Genomic DNA, 20684 nt, shown 5'->3' with positions numbered 1-20684 from the left:
TTTTTTTTCAGGATTCTTTGATGAATAAAAAGTTAAAAAGAACAGCATTTATTCAAAATATAAATCTTTTCTAACTATATAAATCTTTGCTATCACTTCTTAACAATTTAACACATCCTTGCTGAATAAAAGTTTTAATTTCTTTCAAAAAAGAAAGAATAAAAATTGACTGACCCCAAACTTTTGAACAGTAGTATATATTGTTAGAAAAGATTTCTATTTTAAATAAATGCTCTTCTTTTTAACTTTTTATTCATCAAAGAATCATGAAAAAAGTATCACAGGTTCCAAAAAAATATTAAGCAGCACAATAATAAATCAGCATATTAGAATGATTTCTGAAGGATCATGTGACACTGAAGACTGGAGTAATGATGCTGAAAATTCAGCTTTGCATCACAGGAATAAATTAGATTTTAATGTATATTCAAATAGAAAAACGTTATTTTACATTGTAATAATATTTCACAATATTACATTTTTTCCTGTATTTTTGATCAAATAAATGCAGCCTTGATGAGCATAAGAAACTCCTGTAAAAAACATTAAAAATCGTTCTGATCCCAAACTTTTGAATGGTAGTGTGTATATATATCGAGTAAAAATCGAGTAAAAAATTAACTAACTAATCGCATTTTTTCGCAATTTTTTCTGAAATTAATCTTGATTAATCCCACCTAACATAAATTTTTTTTTTTAATATACTTTTCTATTGCAATAATTTCTCATTCAATCTTCAAATTAATGTAGAAACAACATAAAGACAGTATATTTTTTAATATTTGTTTAATGGCATTTTTTTACGACTGAAGGCAAGCATCACTGATACCAATACTTCTGATGTCTCTATGAATTTTTTCCCCTAATATTTAACTATTGACTATAGCCATTCAACATTACAATATAATTGAGAGCTATCAATTTTAACATTTATTAGACTTTAAACTAACAAATAACAATCTTCACATAAACCCATTATAATGTCATATTTACCTGTACCCTTCAGCAAGTAGGAAATATACAGAAATTGAATAAAGTTATCAAACACTAAATTCTAAATTAAATATAGATGAATCCTTAAAGCTACAAAAGGTATTGATTTCCTCTTGTTTCTTTTGTTCTTTGATGAACAGGCATCACAGCAGCTGGGTTATTAGGTTATTTTGGCTGCTTTAAGAGCTGCCGCTGCTGAACATGACGCGGATCTGACACGCATCGTATTTTCTCACGACTCTTTACTTTTTCTGACCCACTTCAGGTCTTAAAGTCTCTATTAATGAGCTGACGAGTTGAATCGGGTGTGTTAGATGAGGGAGACAATGCTGCTGCTCCAGAACAGTTTTGAAAACCACTGCATTTCATAGACATGTTCTTAAATCTGACTCCTATATAACAAATACTTACATGCGTGCACAGTTTTAAGGCAGCTTTAATCGCCTTTTTGGTAACTTCATAACTTAACTGACGACATAACTACAACATTTCATGCTCGCAGTTTCTTTAGCGCTTTAATGTGATATTATGTAGGCTACAGCATGCTCCTTCGCATCTGTGCGTGCAACTGAAGAGCACGTGCTACGAGTATAACAGCTGACAGGACAGGAAAATTCGTTTTTATTGACATATGGCCTGGCAACATCTCACCTGACCGCAGTTCACTGTAGCTCCCTCATCACCTGTACCTTTTCCGTGCTTGTTTGAAAAAAAAAAAAAATATTTATTTTTTTTTTATTTAAAGTAATTTCAAAACAATACATTTTTTCCATAGTTTAGGCCGTCTTAGGCCGTTGTAGCATAAACGTTTATGTGTAATAAATTATGTGGAATCAAATCAAATATTTCTTTCTAAAGCTATTTTTTGTAATATCATTTAACACAATAATGGCTTTAGATTATCTTTTGGGCGTATTTTCACAGCTAAAATTAATTTGTTAATTAATTATATTAATTAATCACCACATCATGTAATTAACTAGATTAAAAATTTTAATCGACTGACAGCCCTATATTGTAAACAGATGTGCATTGTTCAGCATGTCAGCCAACCCCGCAGCTGCAGGGATAATAACATTGATTGTTTTTAACTGATCACGCTGTCTGTGTAGACTAAAGGTTTTTAAGTCAGAGATCACAGAGACTGACATGATGTTTGCAGAACTTGAGTGATGCATGCATTCACTGAAACGCAGCCCTCTTTAATGCTTTTACGGATTGATAAATACAGTTCCACTAGAGGGCAATCTTTAACATGCACCTTCATGCAACAATCATCATGCCAAATGCTTGAATGCTAAAATTGAAACACAAGATTTTCGTTTTTCACACGCATGCTTATATTTCCAATCCTGAGGTTTGATGTCTCTAATCTAGTGTTGCTTCACATCAGGTAATGGTTTGCAAGTGGCTCTTTTTCCAAGGAATTATGCATAATTTAAATGCCCCACATATGGCCGTTGCGCAAGTGATTTTCCTTCACGGTGAACCACCACACAGTCATCGCTTAAGACTTCAGAAGCCACTCTTATGCGTCCTTCTGAACCTTAGGTGGACAGAAAGTCCACCTTTAATAGTCCACATTAAAAATAGTCCACCTTTAAAAGTCCACATTAATAATGTGATGGATGCATCAGCTACACTTGCAATGAACCGCACATCCATCTTATAAGAGCCTAGTATCGCACAGCACTCAAGAAGTGAATGAATAATTAAAAGGAAGTGTGGTTCAAACAAAGCCTGAGACTTCTATTTTGCATTTGTTTTCTAGTTTATTACTTTATATCATCAGCATAACAATTTGAGTTAAACGTTGAATGGAAAACGATAACATTTTCCCTTGGCTTCAATGGCAACAGCACTTGAGCTAACCTACCTGAAATATTACTAATTCATCTTATGCCATGATGTGTCTTTGTTTTACATTTTTAGAATCCTTAAACTTAATTTACAGGTTTAAATTTGATTTCAAATCCAAGATGTTCAGTGTGGTCCTGAAACGCTAAACTCACAGTTAGTTTTCCAGCATTTCTGTATGACCTTCAAGACGTTCCTCTTGAATCAGCGAATGTCACATTCTCTCTGAAGATGCGATGAACATTGTTTCGAACAGAAACTCACCCATATTGACTTCACAGCAGATGTTTGAAGCTCCCCGCATTTGTTCTGACCTCAGAAGCTCAGGGTTTTGATCTTGAGGGTCCTCGGTCCTTGTGTGCATGGCATGGGTACGCTTTAAGAGAGTAGTTTAATATGCATGAGCGGACCAGCCTGTCAATTATCTTCTGTCATGCACTTCACTTATTTTCAGGATTTTTCATTTCTTTATTTTCAGAAATAAGTTTTTAATAGAGGATAGGCCACAGACTTTATCAGGATTTGCTAGTTGCAGGTGGTATTAGGCATTCTCATTCTAGAGAGCGTTTGATTGGACAGAATTCTGTGTAGTGCAGGATGAGTCATCAATTTTTAGTCTGTTTTCCAGGACTGCATTTTAAATGTGTACACTACCGTTCAGAAGTTGGGGATTGGTAAGATTTTTAAAAATGTTTTTGAAAGATGTCTGTTACGCTCACTAAGGCTGCTTTTACAGAATTTGATCAAAAGTATATTAGTACAGCAATATTGTGAAATATTATTACAGTTTAAAATAACTGTTTTCTACTTAAATACATTTTATAGTATAATTTATTCCTGTGTTGTCAAAGCTGAATTTTCAGCATCATTTCTCCAGTCTTCAGTTTCACATGATCCTTCAGAAAGCATTCTAATATGCTGATTTACTGCTCAAGAAATGTTGAGAACAGTCGTGCTGCTTATTTTTGTGGAAACGGTGATATGTTTTTTTTTTTAGGATTCTTTGATGCATCGAAAGTGCACAAGAAAAAATATAGAAATATCTTTTGTAACTTTATAAATGTCTTCACTGTCACTTTTGATCAATTTAAATCCTTGCTAAATAATTTCTTTAAAAAAAACAAAAAGCTCACTGATCCCAGATTTTATCCTAGGCTTACTGTGGTGCGATATCAGTAACCAGAGCTGGGTAGATTACTTACAAATTGTAATCCGTTACTGATTCCAAATTACATGACATGAAAATTGTAGTTAGTAACGTAATCCATTGCATTACACATTTAGGTAATGTAATCAGACTACTTTTTGATTACTTTTAGATTACTTTTGACCAAACTCATTTATCACATTGATTTAAATAGGATAGTCTTGTACCATAATGATGTAAAAATACAAAGAGTAAGAAAATGTATTCCATTAATTGTAATTGGAACATTCAAAAGATGAAAAAGAGGAATTAGGGGAATCAATAAATTATGAATAATTTATTGCTATTGTGTGAATAATATCATGTAATCATGTAATCAATAAAAATAGCTGTAGTCTGATTACGAGTATTTAAAAATGTAATTTACTCCAATTACAAGTACTTAATTTTTGGAATCTGATTACGTAATCCAGATTACATGTAATCAGTTACTACCCAGCTCTGTCAGTAATTTATGAGTCTTTTTTTAATGTGTTTTGTATTGTTTGTTTTAGTGTTTTGCTAATGGACCTTGAGTCTGGAACTAAAGTTGAGTGAGTGAGTGAGTGAATGAGTGAGTGAATAAATGAATGAATGAATAACCTAGAAAGTTAGTGTATATCTGCCTAAATGGATTTTTGTCATATTTTAGGTGCAGGGTTATTATAGTTCACGAAATGAAAATTATAAATAAATAAATACATACATAAATAAAATTAATTCATTGAAATAAAATAAATGTTAACTGAAATAACATATATAACATAATACCTTCATCTAGTTGCCAAGGCAACATTTCTCATTTAGTTCAACATTTCATTTCATTTAACTTGACGCACTAAAATAGGTAAAACTAAAACTGAAATAAAAATTAATAATAAAAACTATATAGACTTTAAAAAAACGCTATTTATACTTAGTTATTTAGCTTAACCCTCTTTTTCACATTTCCCTGCATAATTAATTATGCACAACATATTTGTACAGACTGTTGCCATGATATCCCTATAGACGTGCCCCCCTGATTTCTGTGTAATGATGAACATGCTGTTATATTATGGTACACTCCCTGTGAGCTCCTGTTTCTATATGGCTGATTATCCTTGGCACATAATGAGGTGAAAGGAGCCCATTAAAGCTCTGTCCTCTGACCCGGACCTACAGGGTCATACACAGAGATCTGCAAATCTGGGATGCCCTTCATAATTTAGGCTCTCCTGCTGATGCCTTCGCACTGTCTGTCTATCTCACTGTAGGCTCCGAGGTCATCGTGGGGGTCAACAAGTACCGCCTGGAGAAGGAAGAAACTGTGGACGTGCTCTCCATCGACAACACAGCCGTGCGTAACAAGCAGATTGAAAAGCTGCACAAGGTTAGTTCTGTCCGGCGATGATTCACTGCACGGATTTTGATGTCAAGCTCCTTCATCCGTGTTGATGCGATCTGAAATAGTCACATATAGTCCCTTCTCAGTAGAGCTCTCTGTGAAGTTACCTAATCACAATCAAGGGCTTTAATTCAATCGAGTACATTAAGTGCCCCATAGAAATGGCCATAATTTTTGCTTTTGTTCAGAAAAACTGTCATCATTGTATTCATCATTGCAAAACAGATCTGTGAACATTAAAGGAAATACCTTATAGAATTATATTCAGTGATGTAGGAATGATTTGAAAGTGGAGAGAACATTAAGGTATTAATCTTTTATATAGTAATTACCATTTCTCTAAAAGCTAAGGGGCAAACAGGAATTTTAATGTTTGTGTCACCTGCTAAATTGATTCCAGATGAAAATTACCATTGTTGTTTAATGCATACAAGAACAATCAACACCGTGTCTATTTGCTGATTTAAAGGACAGGAGGAGGATTTTGAGCTGAGATGATTGGATATGAAAGTAATTTTTTATATATACTGAACAGATGTTCAGTTTTAATTTCTTTAGTTTATATTTACCTTTGTATTTTTCTTTCTTCATTTAGCAGAAGCAATTTATAGATCTAAAAATAATTCTAGTATATAAAGGTAATTTTTCATCTTTCTGCTAGTTGTAGCCATGACAATGTGATATGTTGTTGATATTTACTTTTCACTCTAAAATCAATCTCTTTGATCTTGGGGTCAGTATGATTTTTTTTTTTTATTAATACTTTTAGTCAGCAAGGATGCATTTCAATTGTGAAAGAAAAAAAATGTTTGGTTAAAGAGGTTACAAAAGATTTCTATTTCTAGATTTCTAAACTTTCTATTCATTAAAAAATCCTGAAAATTGTTTTTATCAAGGTTACCTCAAAAATATTAAGTTCAGTTCAATTTATTTAGAAAGTATGATAAAACAACAATGGTTGACCATTGTGCTGAACAATATCATTTAAAAGAAATCAAAGTACATAACATAATATGACAAGACAGACAAACAAATAATCATTTTGAATAAGCCCCTTTTGGCTCATACACTATAAGTCTTCATTAAGAGATAGACTTTTAGTTTTGCTTTAAAAAGTAAGTGTGTCGCAATTGTTCTAATAGAGTTAGAACAATTGCACAATTAAGCAACTCTTTTCAACATTGATAATAAGAAATGTTTCTTGAGCAGCAAATCAGCATATGTGACCCTGGATCACAAAAGGGTCAATTTTTTGAAATTGAGATTTATACATCACATGAAAGCTGAATAAATAAGCTTTCCATTGATGTATGGTTTGTTATGATAGGACAATATTTGGCCGAGATGCAACTATTTGAAAAAAAAATCAAAATATTGAGAAAATCGCCTTTAAATTTGTCCAAATGAAATTCTTAGCAATGCATATTACTTATTAAAAATGTAATATATTTATGGTAGGAAATTTACAAAATATCTTCATGGAACATGATCTTTACTTAATATCCTAATGATTTTTGGCATAAAAGAAAAATCAATAATTTTGACCCATACAATGTGTTTTTGGCTATTGCTACAAATATACCCCAGCGACTTAAGACTGGTTTTGTGCTCCAGGGTCACATATGAGAATGATTTCTGTCTGAAGGATCATGTGACACTGCTGAAAATTCAGCTTTGCATCACAGGAATGAATTACATTTTTAAAACGTATTCGAATAGAAAACAGCTATTCTAAATTATAATAATTTTCACAATATTTACTGTAGTTTTGATATAAAAAATATATATATATAAAAAAAAGCAGCTTTGGTGAGGATTAGAGACTTCATACCTACTTTTGAACAGTAGTGTATACATAGTACATTTTTGGTTGTCCTTTTTGTGTGAGCTATGTGAAAATCCTGTCTTTTTTTGCACACAACAAGCAACACAGCAACTCAGATCAGCTGAGAAATATTAATAGCCTTAGGAGAAACAATAATGTACAGTATGTGGAAAATAATGTGTTTTTGAACCTTAAACCGCATAAACACATTTCATTCACAGAAAGCGCTTGAGAAACAGTGTCTCTTCCGCGGCTCGGCACGCTTTCCACTCTTTTTTTTTTTTGTCTCGAGCAAGAGACTGTATGACATTGACGTTACATGATTTGACTGATTTTTATGTAGAAAGGGCGACAGCGAACCACATTAAAAGAAATTAACATTCATGTTTTCATAACCGCTGGCCAAATTCAAAAACGAAACTAAAATTAAATCATCTTTGAGAGCAAGGGGGCCCCCTGGTGTTTTTGAGTATAGGGAGGATCGGCTCTGGTTACCCAAAACATCTTTAGTTCATAAAGTGTATGTACTACATCTGTGGAGTGATGTTGGGTACCTTGGAAAATAATTTAGATTCTCTCATGTTGTAAAAAAGAATAGGAAATATGTTTAAAGTAAGTAATGCACTGGAAGTGAAGTGCATATAATTAACAACAAAAGACTTGTTTACTTACTTTTTCATATTTCAATTGAATTCAATTGAATTTTATTTTATTTTGAAAAAAACGTTTAGAAGTTTTGAAAATCATTGAAGTTTAAATTATTTAATAAATTAAAAAACTTTTTTTGTTTTTTTTTTACATTTAACATTATTTCCTTCCCTCTATTGCACTGCCAAAGCAGATTGTAATATAATCATTATCTGTGTTTCTGGCAGCAGATTTTCTTTTGCGAATGGTTGGCCATAAAAATGTCCTTATGTATCCGTCATGCCCTGAGTCACGGCACACTGATGTCCTGTGCTTTGATTCTAATGTCACTTAACAATTTCTCTACATTTTCCAGCTGATCGGACAGAGAGGGCAGACAGGTCAGCTAAATGTGACTCTTTTCCTTTTGAATGAGACAAACCCCACTGACATGACTTTACTTATATTATAAGTAGTCCTTAGGGAATATTAAATATATCTTATGACCCCTTTTATATTCTGCAAAGGAATCTGTCTTATTAGAATGGGGTTTTAGCATTATATATACACACTTATAATATTTATTAGTGTTTTGAATTTTCATTTTAATTTTAGTTTGTTTTAGTAATTTTGTTATGTGCTTTTGTCATTATTAGTTGTTTTTAATACATTTCTATATAGTTTCATTTTCATTTGTTTTATTTCAGTTTAGTAATTTTAGTACTTTCAGTAATTATTGTTATTTATTAATATATTTTGGTTGTTGTTTCAATTTTTGTTTAAGGTAAAAATTTTTATGTAATAAAGATTACGTAGATGATCAGATTTTTTTTTTTTTTTAATAGCTTACATTTTTGGCACTTTATTAGCACAAGCTAGAGGAAAAGAAGGATCACAGTTCCTCTGTGTTTGGTCTTCACAATTCGATCACCCCTTTTACAGCAAGTAAAGCAGTCCAGTTGATAGTTAATAATATCTGCACTATATGCTGTGTTTTCTGAGATGGTTTCCCCCACAATGTATTTGTATTCTCTTACATCTCCATCCACATGATTTCAGATGGACGTCGCCTGGTTGTTTATACACTGAGCTGATTCCAGGTTTTCATATGTTTGTTTGGCTCATCCAGGTTCGGTGTTTGCACATCGTAATGAAGCTGTGTTTGCATTGCAGGTCAGAGAGAGCAGGGATGCAGAGACGGCGAAGAGGTGCTTGGCTGCGATTGAACAGTGTGCACGTACCAGAGATGGAAACCTGCTGGAGCTCGCCGTGGAGGCTGCGAGAGCCCGGTGGGTCTGGCTTCATGAAGTCCTGATGAAGCCAAAAAGCAAACACATTTACAAAAGCTTTATTCGAACCCTGAACCTTAAATAATGTTAGGGTGTAACTTATTAGCGTAAAGTATTAGTGTGTAACCTGTCTTGCATCATGGCTTGTTGAGGAAATGAACAGTGAAATTACTTTTCTAAGTGAAAACTCCTTAGCATCCACCCAAAACACCCTAGCAACCACATAGCAAAATCCTGGAAATCACCAACAACTTTTGACTTTTGTGTGTGACTTTTGCACTGTAACGAGGCTTCAACAGAGTGAGGATCCATTTGCAGCTTTATTGAAAACGTAGTAGAACAAGCAGGGTCAATCACCAGAAAACACAACAGTAAAGATGAGATAACTCGGAATCCAGGGACAGGCATGAGGTCAGGGCAGGCAGCAATAAATCAATAATCAGTTCACAATAGCAAAGAGTCCAGGGCAGGCAGCAGGCGATCACGGCGAGAATAAACAATCCAAAGGTAATCCACAGGTAGACAAGACACGGGAAGAAACGCTCAGAAATGCACACCGAGGCAATACAAGACTTCGCAGTGAGGGAGAGTCTGAGAGCTGTATAAATAGTCCACTAATGCAGATCAGGTGCTAGCGCAATCAGAGCCAGGTACGTGAGTGGGAAATGAAGTCCGAATTGGAGTTCAATACTCAGGGGAGAGCTCCCTCTGGTGGCGAACAGGAGGCACTGTGGGAGTCTCGTTTGTGACAGAGCCCCCCCCTGTGAGCGGCTCCTGACTCGAGGAGGCAGATGACACCGGGGTCTTCCGCGAGGTCGAGGGGCCGGTTGGGTGGGCCGGTTTATCCGGGTGCGTCCTATGGAACTCGGTGATGAGTGTGGGGTCGAGGATGTCCTCAGCATTGACCCAGGATCGCTCCTCCGGTCCATACCCCTCCCAGTCCGCCAGATATTGGAGGAGTCCTCCCCGGCATCTGGAATCGAGTAGTTCTCAAACTTGGTATACCTCCTCGCCGTCAACCAAGATGGGTGGAGGGCCCTGGTCCCTGATCAGCTCCTCCTCCTTTGCTCTCGGACCACCAGCGGGTTTGGGAAGTGAAACATGAAATGTAGGAGAAATACGATAATTAGCGGGTAATGCCAAAGGGTAAGAAACTGGTGTTATTTGTTTAACAATTTGGAAGGGACCCACATACCTGGGACTGGGTTTCCTGCACGGAAGTCTGAGGCGGAGATCTCGGGTAGATAACCAGACCCATTGACCTGGAATGTATTCAGGACTGAGGCGACGGTGACGATTGGCTTGCAACTTCTGCCTCCTAACGGCATGTAGCAAGTGGGTGTGAGCCTGGTTCCAAATGTTCTCGCTCCTATGGAGCCAGTCGTTGATAGCAGGTACCTTGGTGGGTTCTCCTGACCATGGGAATAAAGGTGGTTGGAAACCCATTATGCATTGGAAAGGGGTTAGTCCAGTTGAGGGTTTTTGAAGTGAATTTTGAGTGCACTCTGCCCACATGAGATATCGGCTCCAGTCTGCTTGGTTCTGTTGGCAGTAGGATCTGAGGAATCATGTGATTTCCTGATTGAGCGCTCAGTCTGGCCATTAGATTGCGGGTGATATCCTGAAGTGAGGCTGATGTTGATATTAAGTTTTTGGAAGAAAGCTGACCATACTCTAGAGGTGAATTGGAGACCTCGATCCGACACAAAAAGATGCACATGCACATTGTGACATGCACAAGCAAGTAGCTCTCTCACTTTCTTCAGTAAATGAAAATTATCTAGTATTTTTCCCCTCAGTTTGATGATACAGAAATTAATTTAATCTTTGTTATAACAGATCATTATAATGAATAATACATTATAAATTTATTATTCATTAGATAATTTATTTTTTATAAGAGTTGTGAGCATGTATTATTTATTAGCTTTGGATCTAATTATTTGCATATATATTAATCTGTCAAAAAGAAAATCAGGCGACAACTTGTATATATATTTATATATTTGAAGCAACAGAAAGACAAGAGCAAAGTACAGGTGTGATTTCTCTCGTCCACCAGTGCTCATGAAATCTGCACATGCTATACAGTCTGTTATATTTATGGAAGACCATTTCTGCCATGGAAAAAAAAAAGATAAATTGCAACTTTATCTCACAATTCTGATTTTTCTCACAATTCTGAGATATAAGAGACACAAACTCAGAATTGCGAGTAAAAAAAGCCAGAATTGTGAGATAAAAAGTTGCAATTACCTTTTTAATTTTTTTATTTCCATGGCGGAAACATTAAAACAGTAAACTTAGAATTGTGAGAAAAACAGTCTGAGTACTGAGTTTGCATCTAACAATTCTGCGTTTATTTCTTAGAATTGTGAGAAACAAAGTCCGAATTTTGAGATAAAAAGTTGCAATTACCTTTTTTATTATTTTTTTATTCCGTGGTGGAAATGGGCTTCCATAGTTTTTCCTCATGCAAACCCATGGGTTTCCAGTCCAGAAGATGCACATATATCCTGTCAAGACATTTTTTGACTTTGATTTATCCCATGTTATAAACACTCCTGCTGTTGGAAGTCCAGCTGGAGGAGCTCGAGTTAGTGCCGCGTGTCTTTTTGAAAGCTTAATACAAAGCTGGTGTTTCTCAGCGGCAGATTGGGGGATCACACGCTTTGAACATATGGAATGTGATTTCTGACTCTTTACTGCACTGCAAACACAAATTCAATCATATAACAATCCAAACAACAATACATGAATTGTGTTGCGTGATTTAATGTGATTATGTGTGGATTAAAGGATTCTTTTGGATTCTGTAGGTGCTCGGTGGGAGAGATCACAGATGCCATGAAATCTGTTTTCGGGGAGCACAAAGCCAGCACGCGCATGGTGAGCGGAGCGTACCGCAGTGAATTCGGCGAGCATGAGGAGATTGCACTGGCGCATAACAGGTAGGAGCTTACAGATTCCTGAAACTGGAACTGTACTCATTCCCCACATCCAAATACGCCTGCTTTCCTAACATATAGCATGCTAAAAGCAGTATTTCAAATGAGTACTAGGTCCAAATAAGTGGACAAAAAGTTGTCCTTCCAAGGGTGTTGACATAATCGAATATAAAATTTATGGAAATGTTTATTATGAAAGTCAAAAGGGTGTATGTATATATATGTGTGTGTGTGGGTAAATATGTATACATTTTTGGTTGTGACAATAACTAATTTATACATTAAATTAAAATAATATATATATATATATATATATACATTATATATTTAAAAATATTGTGTAGAGGTATTATTAAAATGATTACAAAATATATAACATAAAATATACATTTAATTGTCATATATAGATATGATTTTTTATTTTACGATAGTTTTAAATAATTGTGTAAAGTTTAAATTTTATCATTTATTAATTTGATCATTTATAATAATTTGTATTTTTACATAAAAGCAATTAAAAGCTTTCTGTAAACATAATTTTTTTGTTGTGTTTTTATTATTATATTTACAAAATAAATATTATTTGAACTGCATAGTTTGAGCCCTGTATATATATATTGAGAGGTCGAGGTAGTTATGACCCAGGTCATCTATGCTACAACCTACTCATGAAAATATGAAAATATTGCATTTAACAATAATAACATTTCACAGACATTTAATCTTTTATTGCACTTGAGCCGAACCCATGGCTCGGCCTGAGAACTTCATTTTGACTCTTATGGCATCATTATTGTTATTGTCAAAAAACACTAAATGCAACTGGATTTTGGCTTTTTTGGGGGGATTTGGCTTTAGCTGCTGAACTGATGATAAATAAAGATGGCTCAGACAGAGAAAAGCTCAGAGATTCCACTGTGTTTTTGTCTTTGTGTGTCTTAAGGATTTTCTGCAGTCTGATTAAAGCATGTCCACCCGCCTCAATGTGACCTCAGTATGAAAGAAGAGATGAGAGGGAGACCGTAAAAATCAAACATTACACCATAAATATTTAACACTAAACCTACAAAAGATCCAGATCTTACAGCCTGAACATCTCATAGACTTTGAGGGTACTTTGTACGTTACATGGTGATTACTGTGTTTTTCATCATAGATTTATATTTCATTTCAACCTCAATTCAGTTACCGAAAACGGCTTTATTTCAGTTACCGGAAAAAAATATATAACTTTGATAGGAAAGTATGAAGTAACCAACCACAGTTTCTTCCTTTACAGGAATAGCTCACCCAAAAAATAACTTACCATCATATAGTTTTAAACCCGTGTGACTTTGTTTCAACACAAAATGATACAGAAACATCATAAAAGCGTTTGAAACCTCATCAGTAACTTGATGCTATCATGCTTTGTGTTCTTGTTTGTCAGAGTCGTACAGTTTAAAAAGCTTGAAGGTAGAAATCCCCGTCTGCTCGTGGCCAAAATGGGACAGGATGGTCATGATAGAGGAGCAAAGGTCATCGCCACTGGATTCGCAGACCTTGGGTTTGATGTGGATGTCGGCCCGCTTTTCCAGGTATGAAAGACACTGTCATTGTGATGGTGCATCTATACTAAGATTTTTTGTCTGCGTTTCTGAAGTCTGGTTAAAAATATCTCTTTTCCTCTCTGAAAGTCATCCATGTGTTAAAGATGCTCAAGAAATCAGCTCATGGAGCTCAACTTTTCTCAATCGTATTTATCTCACACATTTTAGCGTCCAATGTTCCTTTAAGAGCAGAGTCTATCATCAATTAAGAGATCCTTTCTGAGCCATAGACATCAAAACATTGAATCCATGACTGAGCAGATCAAATGCATACCTCGGAGTTAAGCTCCCACTTCTCCACAGTTTTCAAAATAAGAATAATCCGGTTCTCTCATTTGTGCTCCATGAATGCTCAGCGCCATCCTGAACAAAACTGTTTCCACATCAGATTATCAGGTATAAACTGAAAAAAGTGTCTCTCAGACCACAAACATAGTGTGAGGGTTAATATACGCTACTATTTAAAAGTTTTTAAAAAGAAGATTTTTAGTGTGTTTGAAAGAAGTCTCTTATCCTAACAAAGGCTGCATACAGTAAACAAAATGCAGTAAAAACAGTAATATTGTGAAATATTCCAATTTAAAATAACTTTTCTATTTGAAAATATTTGAAAATTTAATTTATTTCTGTGATGGCAAAGCTGAATTTTCAGCATCATTACTCCAGTGTCACATGATCCTTCAGAAGTCATTCGAATATGCTGTTTTGCTGCTCGAGAAACATTTATTATCAGTTTTGAAAACAGTTGTGCTGCCTAATATTTTTGTGGAAATTGTGATGTAATTTTTTCAGGATTTTTCAATGAATAGGAAGTCCAAAAGAACTTTACTGTCACTTTCGATCAATTCAATGCATTTTTGCTGAATAGAAATATTAATTCACACCAAACTGATAACTATAATGATAACGGTAAAAAAAATAGAATTTTAAAAATCGTTCTACGTGTAAAAGAATAGAAGAGTCCACAACTATAATGATAACAGCACAGAGGAACAATATCATTGGAATCAGTATTTATTCCAGCAATGAACAATAAAAACATGGACATCCAATCAGAATCCATCCTGCTTTAAAGAGCTCTAGCATTTAGTGACACATGGCAAAAGTGCAGTGTGTGCTTATAATAAACAGAATGTTATTGTGCGTTCGTGTGGACACTGATATTGTTATCAATTTAGTTATTGTTCTTGATGCAAGATGGCCTTTAATGCTTGTCATTTCCCTTGGATTTTTCTATGTGGTGTCTGTTTCCATGACGACAGACCCCGTTGGAGGTCGCCCAGCAGGCTGTAGATGCAGATGTGCATTGTGTGGGCGTTAGCACACTGGCAGCTGGACACAAGACCCTCGTGCCTGAACTCATCAAAGAGCTGCGTAACCTCAACCGGCCCGATATCATGGTGATCTGCGGAGGGGTCATACCACCACAGGTAACACCTGCCCCCCTGATAGACAGCTGGACATATGAGCAGAGGCAGAGCTGAATTACTACCTTACTACCTACACAGGCAGAAAATCGCTCTGTGAAATCTGTCCGTTTCATAGAAAGCAGAATATGAAAATGTATGTCAAATATGTCAAAAACTTTAAATCCATTTTTTTTAGTTAGTAGATGGTGTAGTTACTTTTCCTTATAGGATAGTTTACCCAAAAATTTTGGGTAAAATTTCCTCACCCTCGTGTTGTTCTAAACCTGAATAAGAATTTCTTTCTTTTGTTGATTTGAAGAATGTTGGCATCCAAAGAGTTGATGGTAGCCATTGACTTCCATAGTATTTTTTTATTTATTTATTTTTTTTTTACTACTATGGAAGTCAATGGCTAATAGCAACAGAATAAAGAAACACAGGTTTGGAACAGCTTGAAGGTGAGTAAATGATAACTGATTTTTTTTTCGTTTTGGGGTGAACTGTCCCTTTAATGTCCTGGTATACTCATTCAAAGTTCTTCGCTTGGGGGTAAAAAGAAGTTTGATATACGTAAGCAGCGGTTTACTGTTACCGAACACCCCGATGCCGTCCACACTGCTGAGAGCGGCGTTTAAATGAACATGTAAATATGTGTTTACAACTTCAATTTCTACTATAAAGCAGCTCTCCAGTGTGTTTATGTTTTTACTCATGTCTGACCTTGACGGACTGAACAGAAGAAATTAACCGGAGAAGATTGCCACATTAAGGAAGGCTGAGCTTCAGAAAAACACCTACCTATTATGTATAATAACCACGGACCAATGGTAGTTTGAAGGTGTTTACCAGCCGGAGTGAACTTTTCTGGAAAGTTTGCTTTGACAATGGCAAGCTGTTTCAAACTCTCGAAACGAACTCCAAACGTACTTTACTTTGGACTGATTTTGTTCGAAATGACATCACAACAGTTCATTCTTCGATTTAGCTTGAAGTATATCTGGGCCTTTATACGTCTACACCTCAGATAGCCATGATGTTCAAAGGGAGCTGTTATCTTTGTTTTGACATGGACAATATTGAATGGACAACATTTGACATGGACAACATTGAATTTAAATGGACTGTCCAGAACCTGATCATTATGGCGTGACAGTGATGTAGATTAGACTCGACTGAACTCGAACAGTATGCATTAATCAGATTTCACCATTCACAATGTGTAAGGAAAAGATAAGAAACATCTTTTTTAGTGGCAGGAACGTCAAAGTTTTTTCTTCTATTAATCGTTAAATCTTTGAATCTCATCTCAAAAAGTCAGATTACCTTATTGTATTGATTAATAAAGCAGTAAGACATGAAAGGCCATATGTTACATTGATTTTAGCTTGATTAAGGGTTGTTGGGCACTACACACAGCATAGGCCGCTTATGACTGCAGAGGTGGACAAAGTACACAATTCTTATTCTATTTCTTGAGTGAAAGTAGAGATACTGCTGGTCAAATATTACTCCATTACAAGTGAAAGTTGTAAAGACTTACTTTTTAAAAGTACTTAAGTACCAAAAGTAAATTTCCTTTTTTTATATCAATGCACTGTTTTATTATTGTTGTATGTAAAACTTGCAATACCTTATAACTTACTTACTGTAATGTAACTTACAATACATTACACCTACTGAATACAGTCATGGCCAAAAGTTTTGGCAGTGACATTAATTTTTGTTTTGCAAAGTTTGCTGCTTCACTATTTGTAGATTATTTTTCCACATGTTTCTATGGTATAATGAAAAACAATGATAAGCATATCATAAGTTTTAAAGGCTTTTATTGGCCAAAAAATATATATAATGAGTCAATATTTACAGTGTTCACCCTTGTTCTTCATAACCTCTGCAATTCGCTCTGACATGCTGGATATTAGCTTCTGGGCCAAAATCCATGGATGGTCTCAGGATGCTTCACTGTTGGCACAACACAGGACTCATGGTAGCGTTCACCTTTTCTTCTCCGAACAATCAATTTTCCAGATGTCCCAAACAGTCGGAAGGGAGCTTCATCAGAGAAAATAACTTTGCACCAGTCTTCTGCTGTCCAATCCTTGTACTTCCTGCAGAATTTCAGTCTGTCCTTGACGTTTTTCTTGGAGAGAAGTGGCTTCTTTGCTGCCCTTCTTGACACCAGGCCGTTGTCCAGAAGTCTTCGTCTCACTGTGCATGCAGATGCTCTCACATAAACCTGCTGCCATTCCTGAGCAAGCTCTGCACTGTGACACGATTCCAGCTGACTCCTCAGAAGGAGATGTCCTGGCGCTTGCTGGACAATCTGGGACGTCCTGAAGACTTCTTCACTGCAGTCGAACCTCTCTTCTTGAAGTTCTTGATGATCCGGTAAATGGTTCTTTCAGGTGCAATATTCTTTGTAGCAATTTCCTTGCAAAATTATTGCACAGTATATAAGATATTCTTGTAGCTTCGAGTGCAGTGCTAGCAACAAGAAGTTCATGGCTTTGATTTCTGCAGAATGCTTTAACTAATGAAAAATGTCAAACTTGAATGCAAATGTAGCTGCTTAGTGTAAAATGTAAATACTCTTCCGTTCAAAAGTTTGTGGTCAGTAAAATTTTTTTAATGTCTTTGCAAGAAGTCTCTTGGGCTCACCAAGGCTGCATTTTTTTAATCAGAAATACAGTAAAAATTGAAATATTATGAAATATTATTGCAATTTAAAAAATGTTTTCTATTTTCATTTATTTTACAATATAATTTATTCCTGTGATGCAAAGCTGAATTTTCAGCATCATTCCTCCAGTCTTCAGTGTCACATGATCCTTCAGAAATCATTAAAATATGCTGATTTGCTGCTCAATAAATATTTCTTCTCATCAATGTTGAAAACGGTTTTTGCTGCTTAATATTTTTGTGAAAAATGTGATACTTTTTTTTTCAAGATTCTTTGATGCATACATTTCAGTAGTACAGCATTTATTTGAAAAGGAAATCTTTTCATTATAAATGTCTGTATACTGTCATTTTTTTTATCAATTTAATGCATCCTTGCTGAATAATAATAATAATAATAATAATAAATAAACTTACTTACCCCAAACTTTTAAACACTAACATCTAATAACCCTGCTATTTTCAATATTGCCTAATTATTAACATCACCCCGCTGTTTGTGCTCAGATCAAATAACTAATGAGTTGAAATCCAAAAGTTTTCATCTTCAACAAGAGGCCATTTGCTCTTCCAACATAATACAGATAAATTTGCATCCAAGCAGTCGACTCATTCACATATAGGTCAAACTCTATTCTCAGTCGCAGTGGGGTGTAATTAGGACCTGTAAAAGGTCAATTTGCACATTGCTAAATAATGATCTCTAGGCTGGTGTGTATGAACATGTGATGGTGCGACGCAACCTGTATGCATGCAATTACTTTGTTGCTGTGTGGGTGCAAATGCTGTCTTCTTTGTACTTGTCCATGAATGCATGAAATGGATTCTGTTTCAGCTTATGTCTGGTTGCTTGAGGTCTGGAGGCGTTTTTAGTTCCTTAGACTTCTTGCCTGAGTGCTATTAATTGATTATTGATTGTTAACATGTAGTGAGTGTGAGCCGGTGGAGGTGAAGCTGCGGTAATTGAAGCAGACATGGAAATCCTTTTAATGCATGCAATCCGTTTGTTTGTACTGTATCAGATCTCTCGGGTAGATTCGCTATAGTGTTTGGCATGGCAGTTAAAATATACACTGTTCCTCATGCTGAGATTCTTCTGTGATGTGATTTTCTGTGCAAGGCAGGGTTTGAATCAGCGCTTCTCAACAGGCGGGTTATGAGCCAAATACTGAGCCATGCTGAACATGAATGTTAAAATGCAAGTTCATTTAATCGTGCATAGTTAGGACAGAAAAAATAGGCTTATCAAAACGAATGAGACAACGCTTCTATTGTCTTTTGTTGTTAATGTTGTGCATCCAATCAAATTCTGCACTACTTCATATTATTAATAAATTTTAACCCTGTTTACAGAATTATGCTACAATACATTTTGACTAGCATAATTTCAAGATTATTATTATTTGGTTTAGTATTTGTTTGACATGTTTGGCATATTATGTAGTTATTAATATATATATACATATATTTATTCATATATTATACATATTTAAATGTAGTATTTTATACATACTGTATATACACACTTTTTTGGGGGTCAGATTTTGTCAGAATTTTAGTTTTCATGGTTAAAAAAAGATGTGACCAATGAGCAAGAATGTTATTTTTTACTCATCTTTTTGTGTTTTATACATAGTCTTTTTTTTTTTTTACTCTTGCACCATTATACAGGTGAGCAGTTGTAATTTCTCTTGAGTTTAACACTATTTTTTTATTAAAGCATGTATTTCCATGTAGATGATGGATGTCAGTGCAGAATAATAAGGAATTTACCATTAGTGGACATCTTGTTAGACAGACCAAATCTTAGATTGTCTGATTCGGTCTGATATCCTACACAGTGCAGAATAATAAGGAATTTACCATTAGTGGACATCTTGCTAGACACTCGTTATAATAAACTGCCGAGTATTGTATGTATTTTTTTTAATGATCCAAAGAAACACAAACTGCTTTCTATTTCAGTTCGAGACCGTTTCTGTTTATGATTGATATTTTTATCTAAAAGCAATTAGTTGAACTTAATTAGTTTCAATATGTGCTCCAAGCACACTTAACATGTTCCAGGTTCAATACCAGTTCAGTTAATTATCTTACTAATCATGGCTTAATGTAGTTCAGTATTGATGCTGTACACGATTAATATTCTTATTATTTCAGGACTACGAGTTTCTGTACAAGAGTGGCGTCAGCTGTATCTTTGGCCCAGGGACCAGAATTCCTCAAGCAGCGGTGGAAGTTCTTGACAACATTGAAAAAAGCCTGGAGAAGAACCGACAGGCCATGTAACCACAGAACAGTCACACTAACATCTCAAAATGCACTTAAGCTCAGAGCAAGACAGCAATTCAGAAGGATATTGACTGAGAAAAAGTAGAAAACGTTTGAAATTCCAATAATTATCACAGCACAGTGTAATCAGTGTGAAATCGACTCTCAGAGTTGTTTGATTGAAAACGTGTAAAAGCAGTCTTTGATTTTGTCTAAAATGTGTATAGTTTGACATAATGCATTAAAATCAACATAAAAATGTTGATGTGGTCACCAGCCCTTTTCTTACATCATCCTTTGCTGTTTATTTCAACTCGTAATTTCACGATCTTTTCTCATCAGAGTGAAGCTGTTTTGTTGTTTTATTCAACAATATAAAACACCATAAGCACAATAACTTAACTTGGATAATGTATTTTATATATACAGTAATATAAGCTTTCTGTCTTGGCTTGATGTGGACTTACGGACTTATTGTGCAATATGTTGTGCATGATCTTATTGAGCACCATCCGTTTCAGCTTTCAGTAGAAATGAGCATGTAGATGTTGAGATCTGTATGATTATATGTCTACTCTGGCCTAGGTCCATATGAAACTAAACCCTTGGTGATGTGAAAGTGAG

The 20684-nt window shown here is 35.2% G+C and overlaps 1 protein-coding gene across 2 annotated transcripts in view; it reads left to right on the top strand.

Moving 5' to 3' along the window:
• LOC107726528 (methylmalonyl-CoA mutase, mitochondrial-like) overlaps window positions 1-20678 on the top strand; it is a 31252-nt gene extending 10574 nt beyond the window's left edge. Inside the window, exons 8-13 of one of the 2 annotated variants that reach the window (XM_016536150.1) lie at window positions 5293-5408; window positions 9049-9164; window positions 11984-12115; window positions 13542-13689; window positions 14964-15131; window positions 19950-20678. In XM_016536150.1, coding sequence (XP_016391636.1) covers window positions 5293-5408; window positions 9049-9164; window positions 11984-12115; window positions 13542-13689; window positions 14964-15131; window positions 19950-20078 — 809 coding nt within the window. In that variant the 3' untranslated portion in view covers window positions 20079-20678. The remainder of the gene's footprint in view (window positions 1-5292; window positions 5409-9048; window positions 9165-11983; window positions 12116-13541; window positions 13690-14963; window positions 15132-19949) is intronic. The other variant, XM_016536151.1, reaches the window with a different exon arrangement.
• Window positions 20679-20684: the final 6 nt, after the last annotated feature.

The sequence above is a fragment of the Sinocyclocheilus rhinocerous genome, unplaced genomic scaffold, assembly GCF_001515625.1.
Source record: "Sinocyclocheilus rhinocerous isolate Xijiao unplaced genomic scaffold, SAMN03320098_v1.1 scaffold906, whole genome shotgun sequence".
Taxonomy (NCBI): domain Eukaryota; kingdom Metazoa; phylum Chordata; class Actinopteri; order Cypriniformes; family Cyprinidae; genus Sinocyclocheilus; species Sinocyclocheilus rhinocerous.
This window is presented reverse-complemented; position numbering and strand designations above follow the sequence as displayed.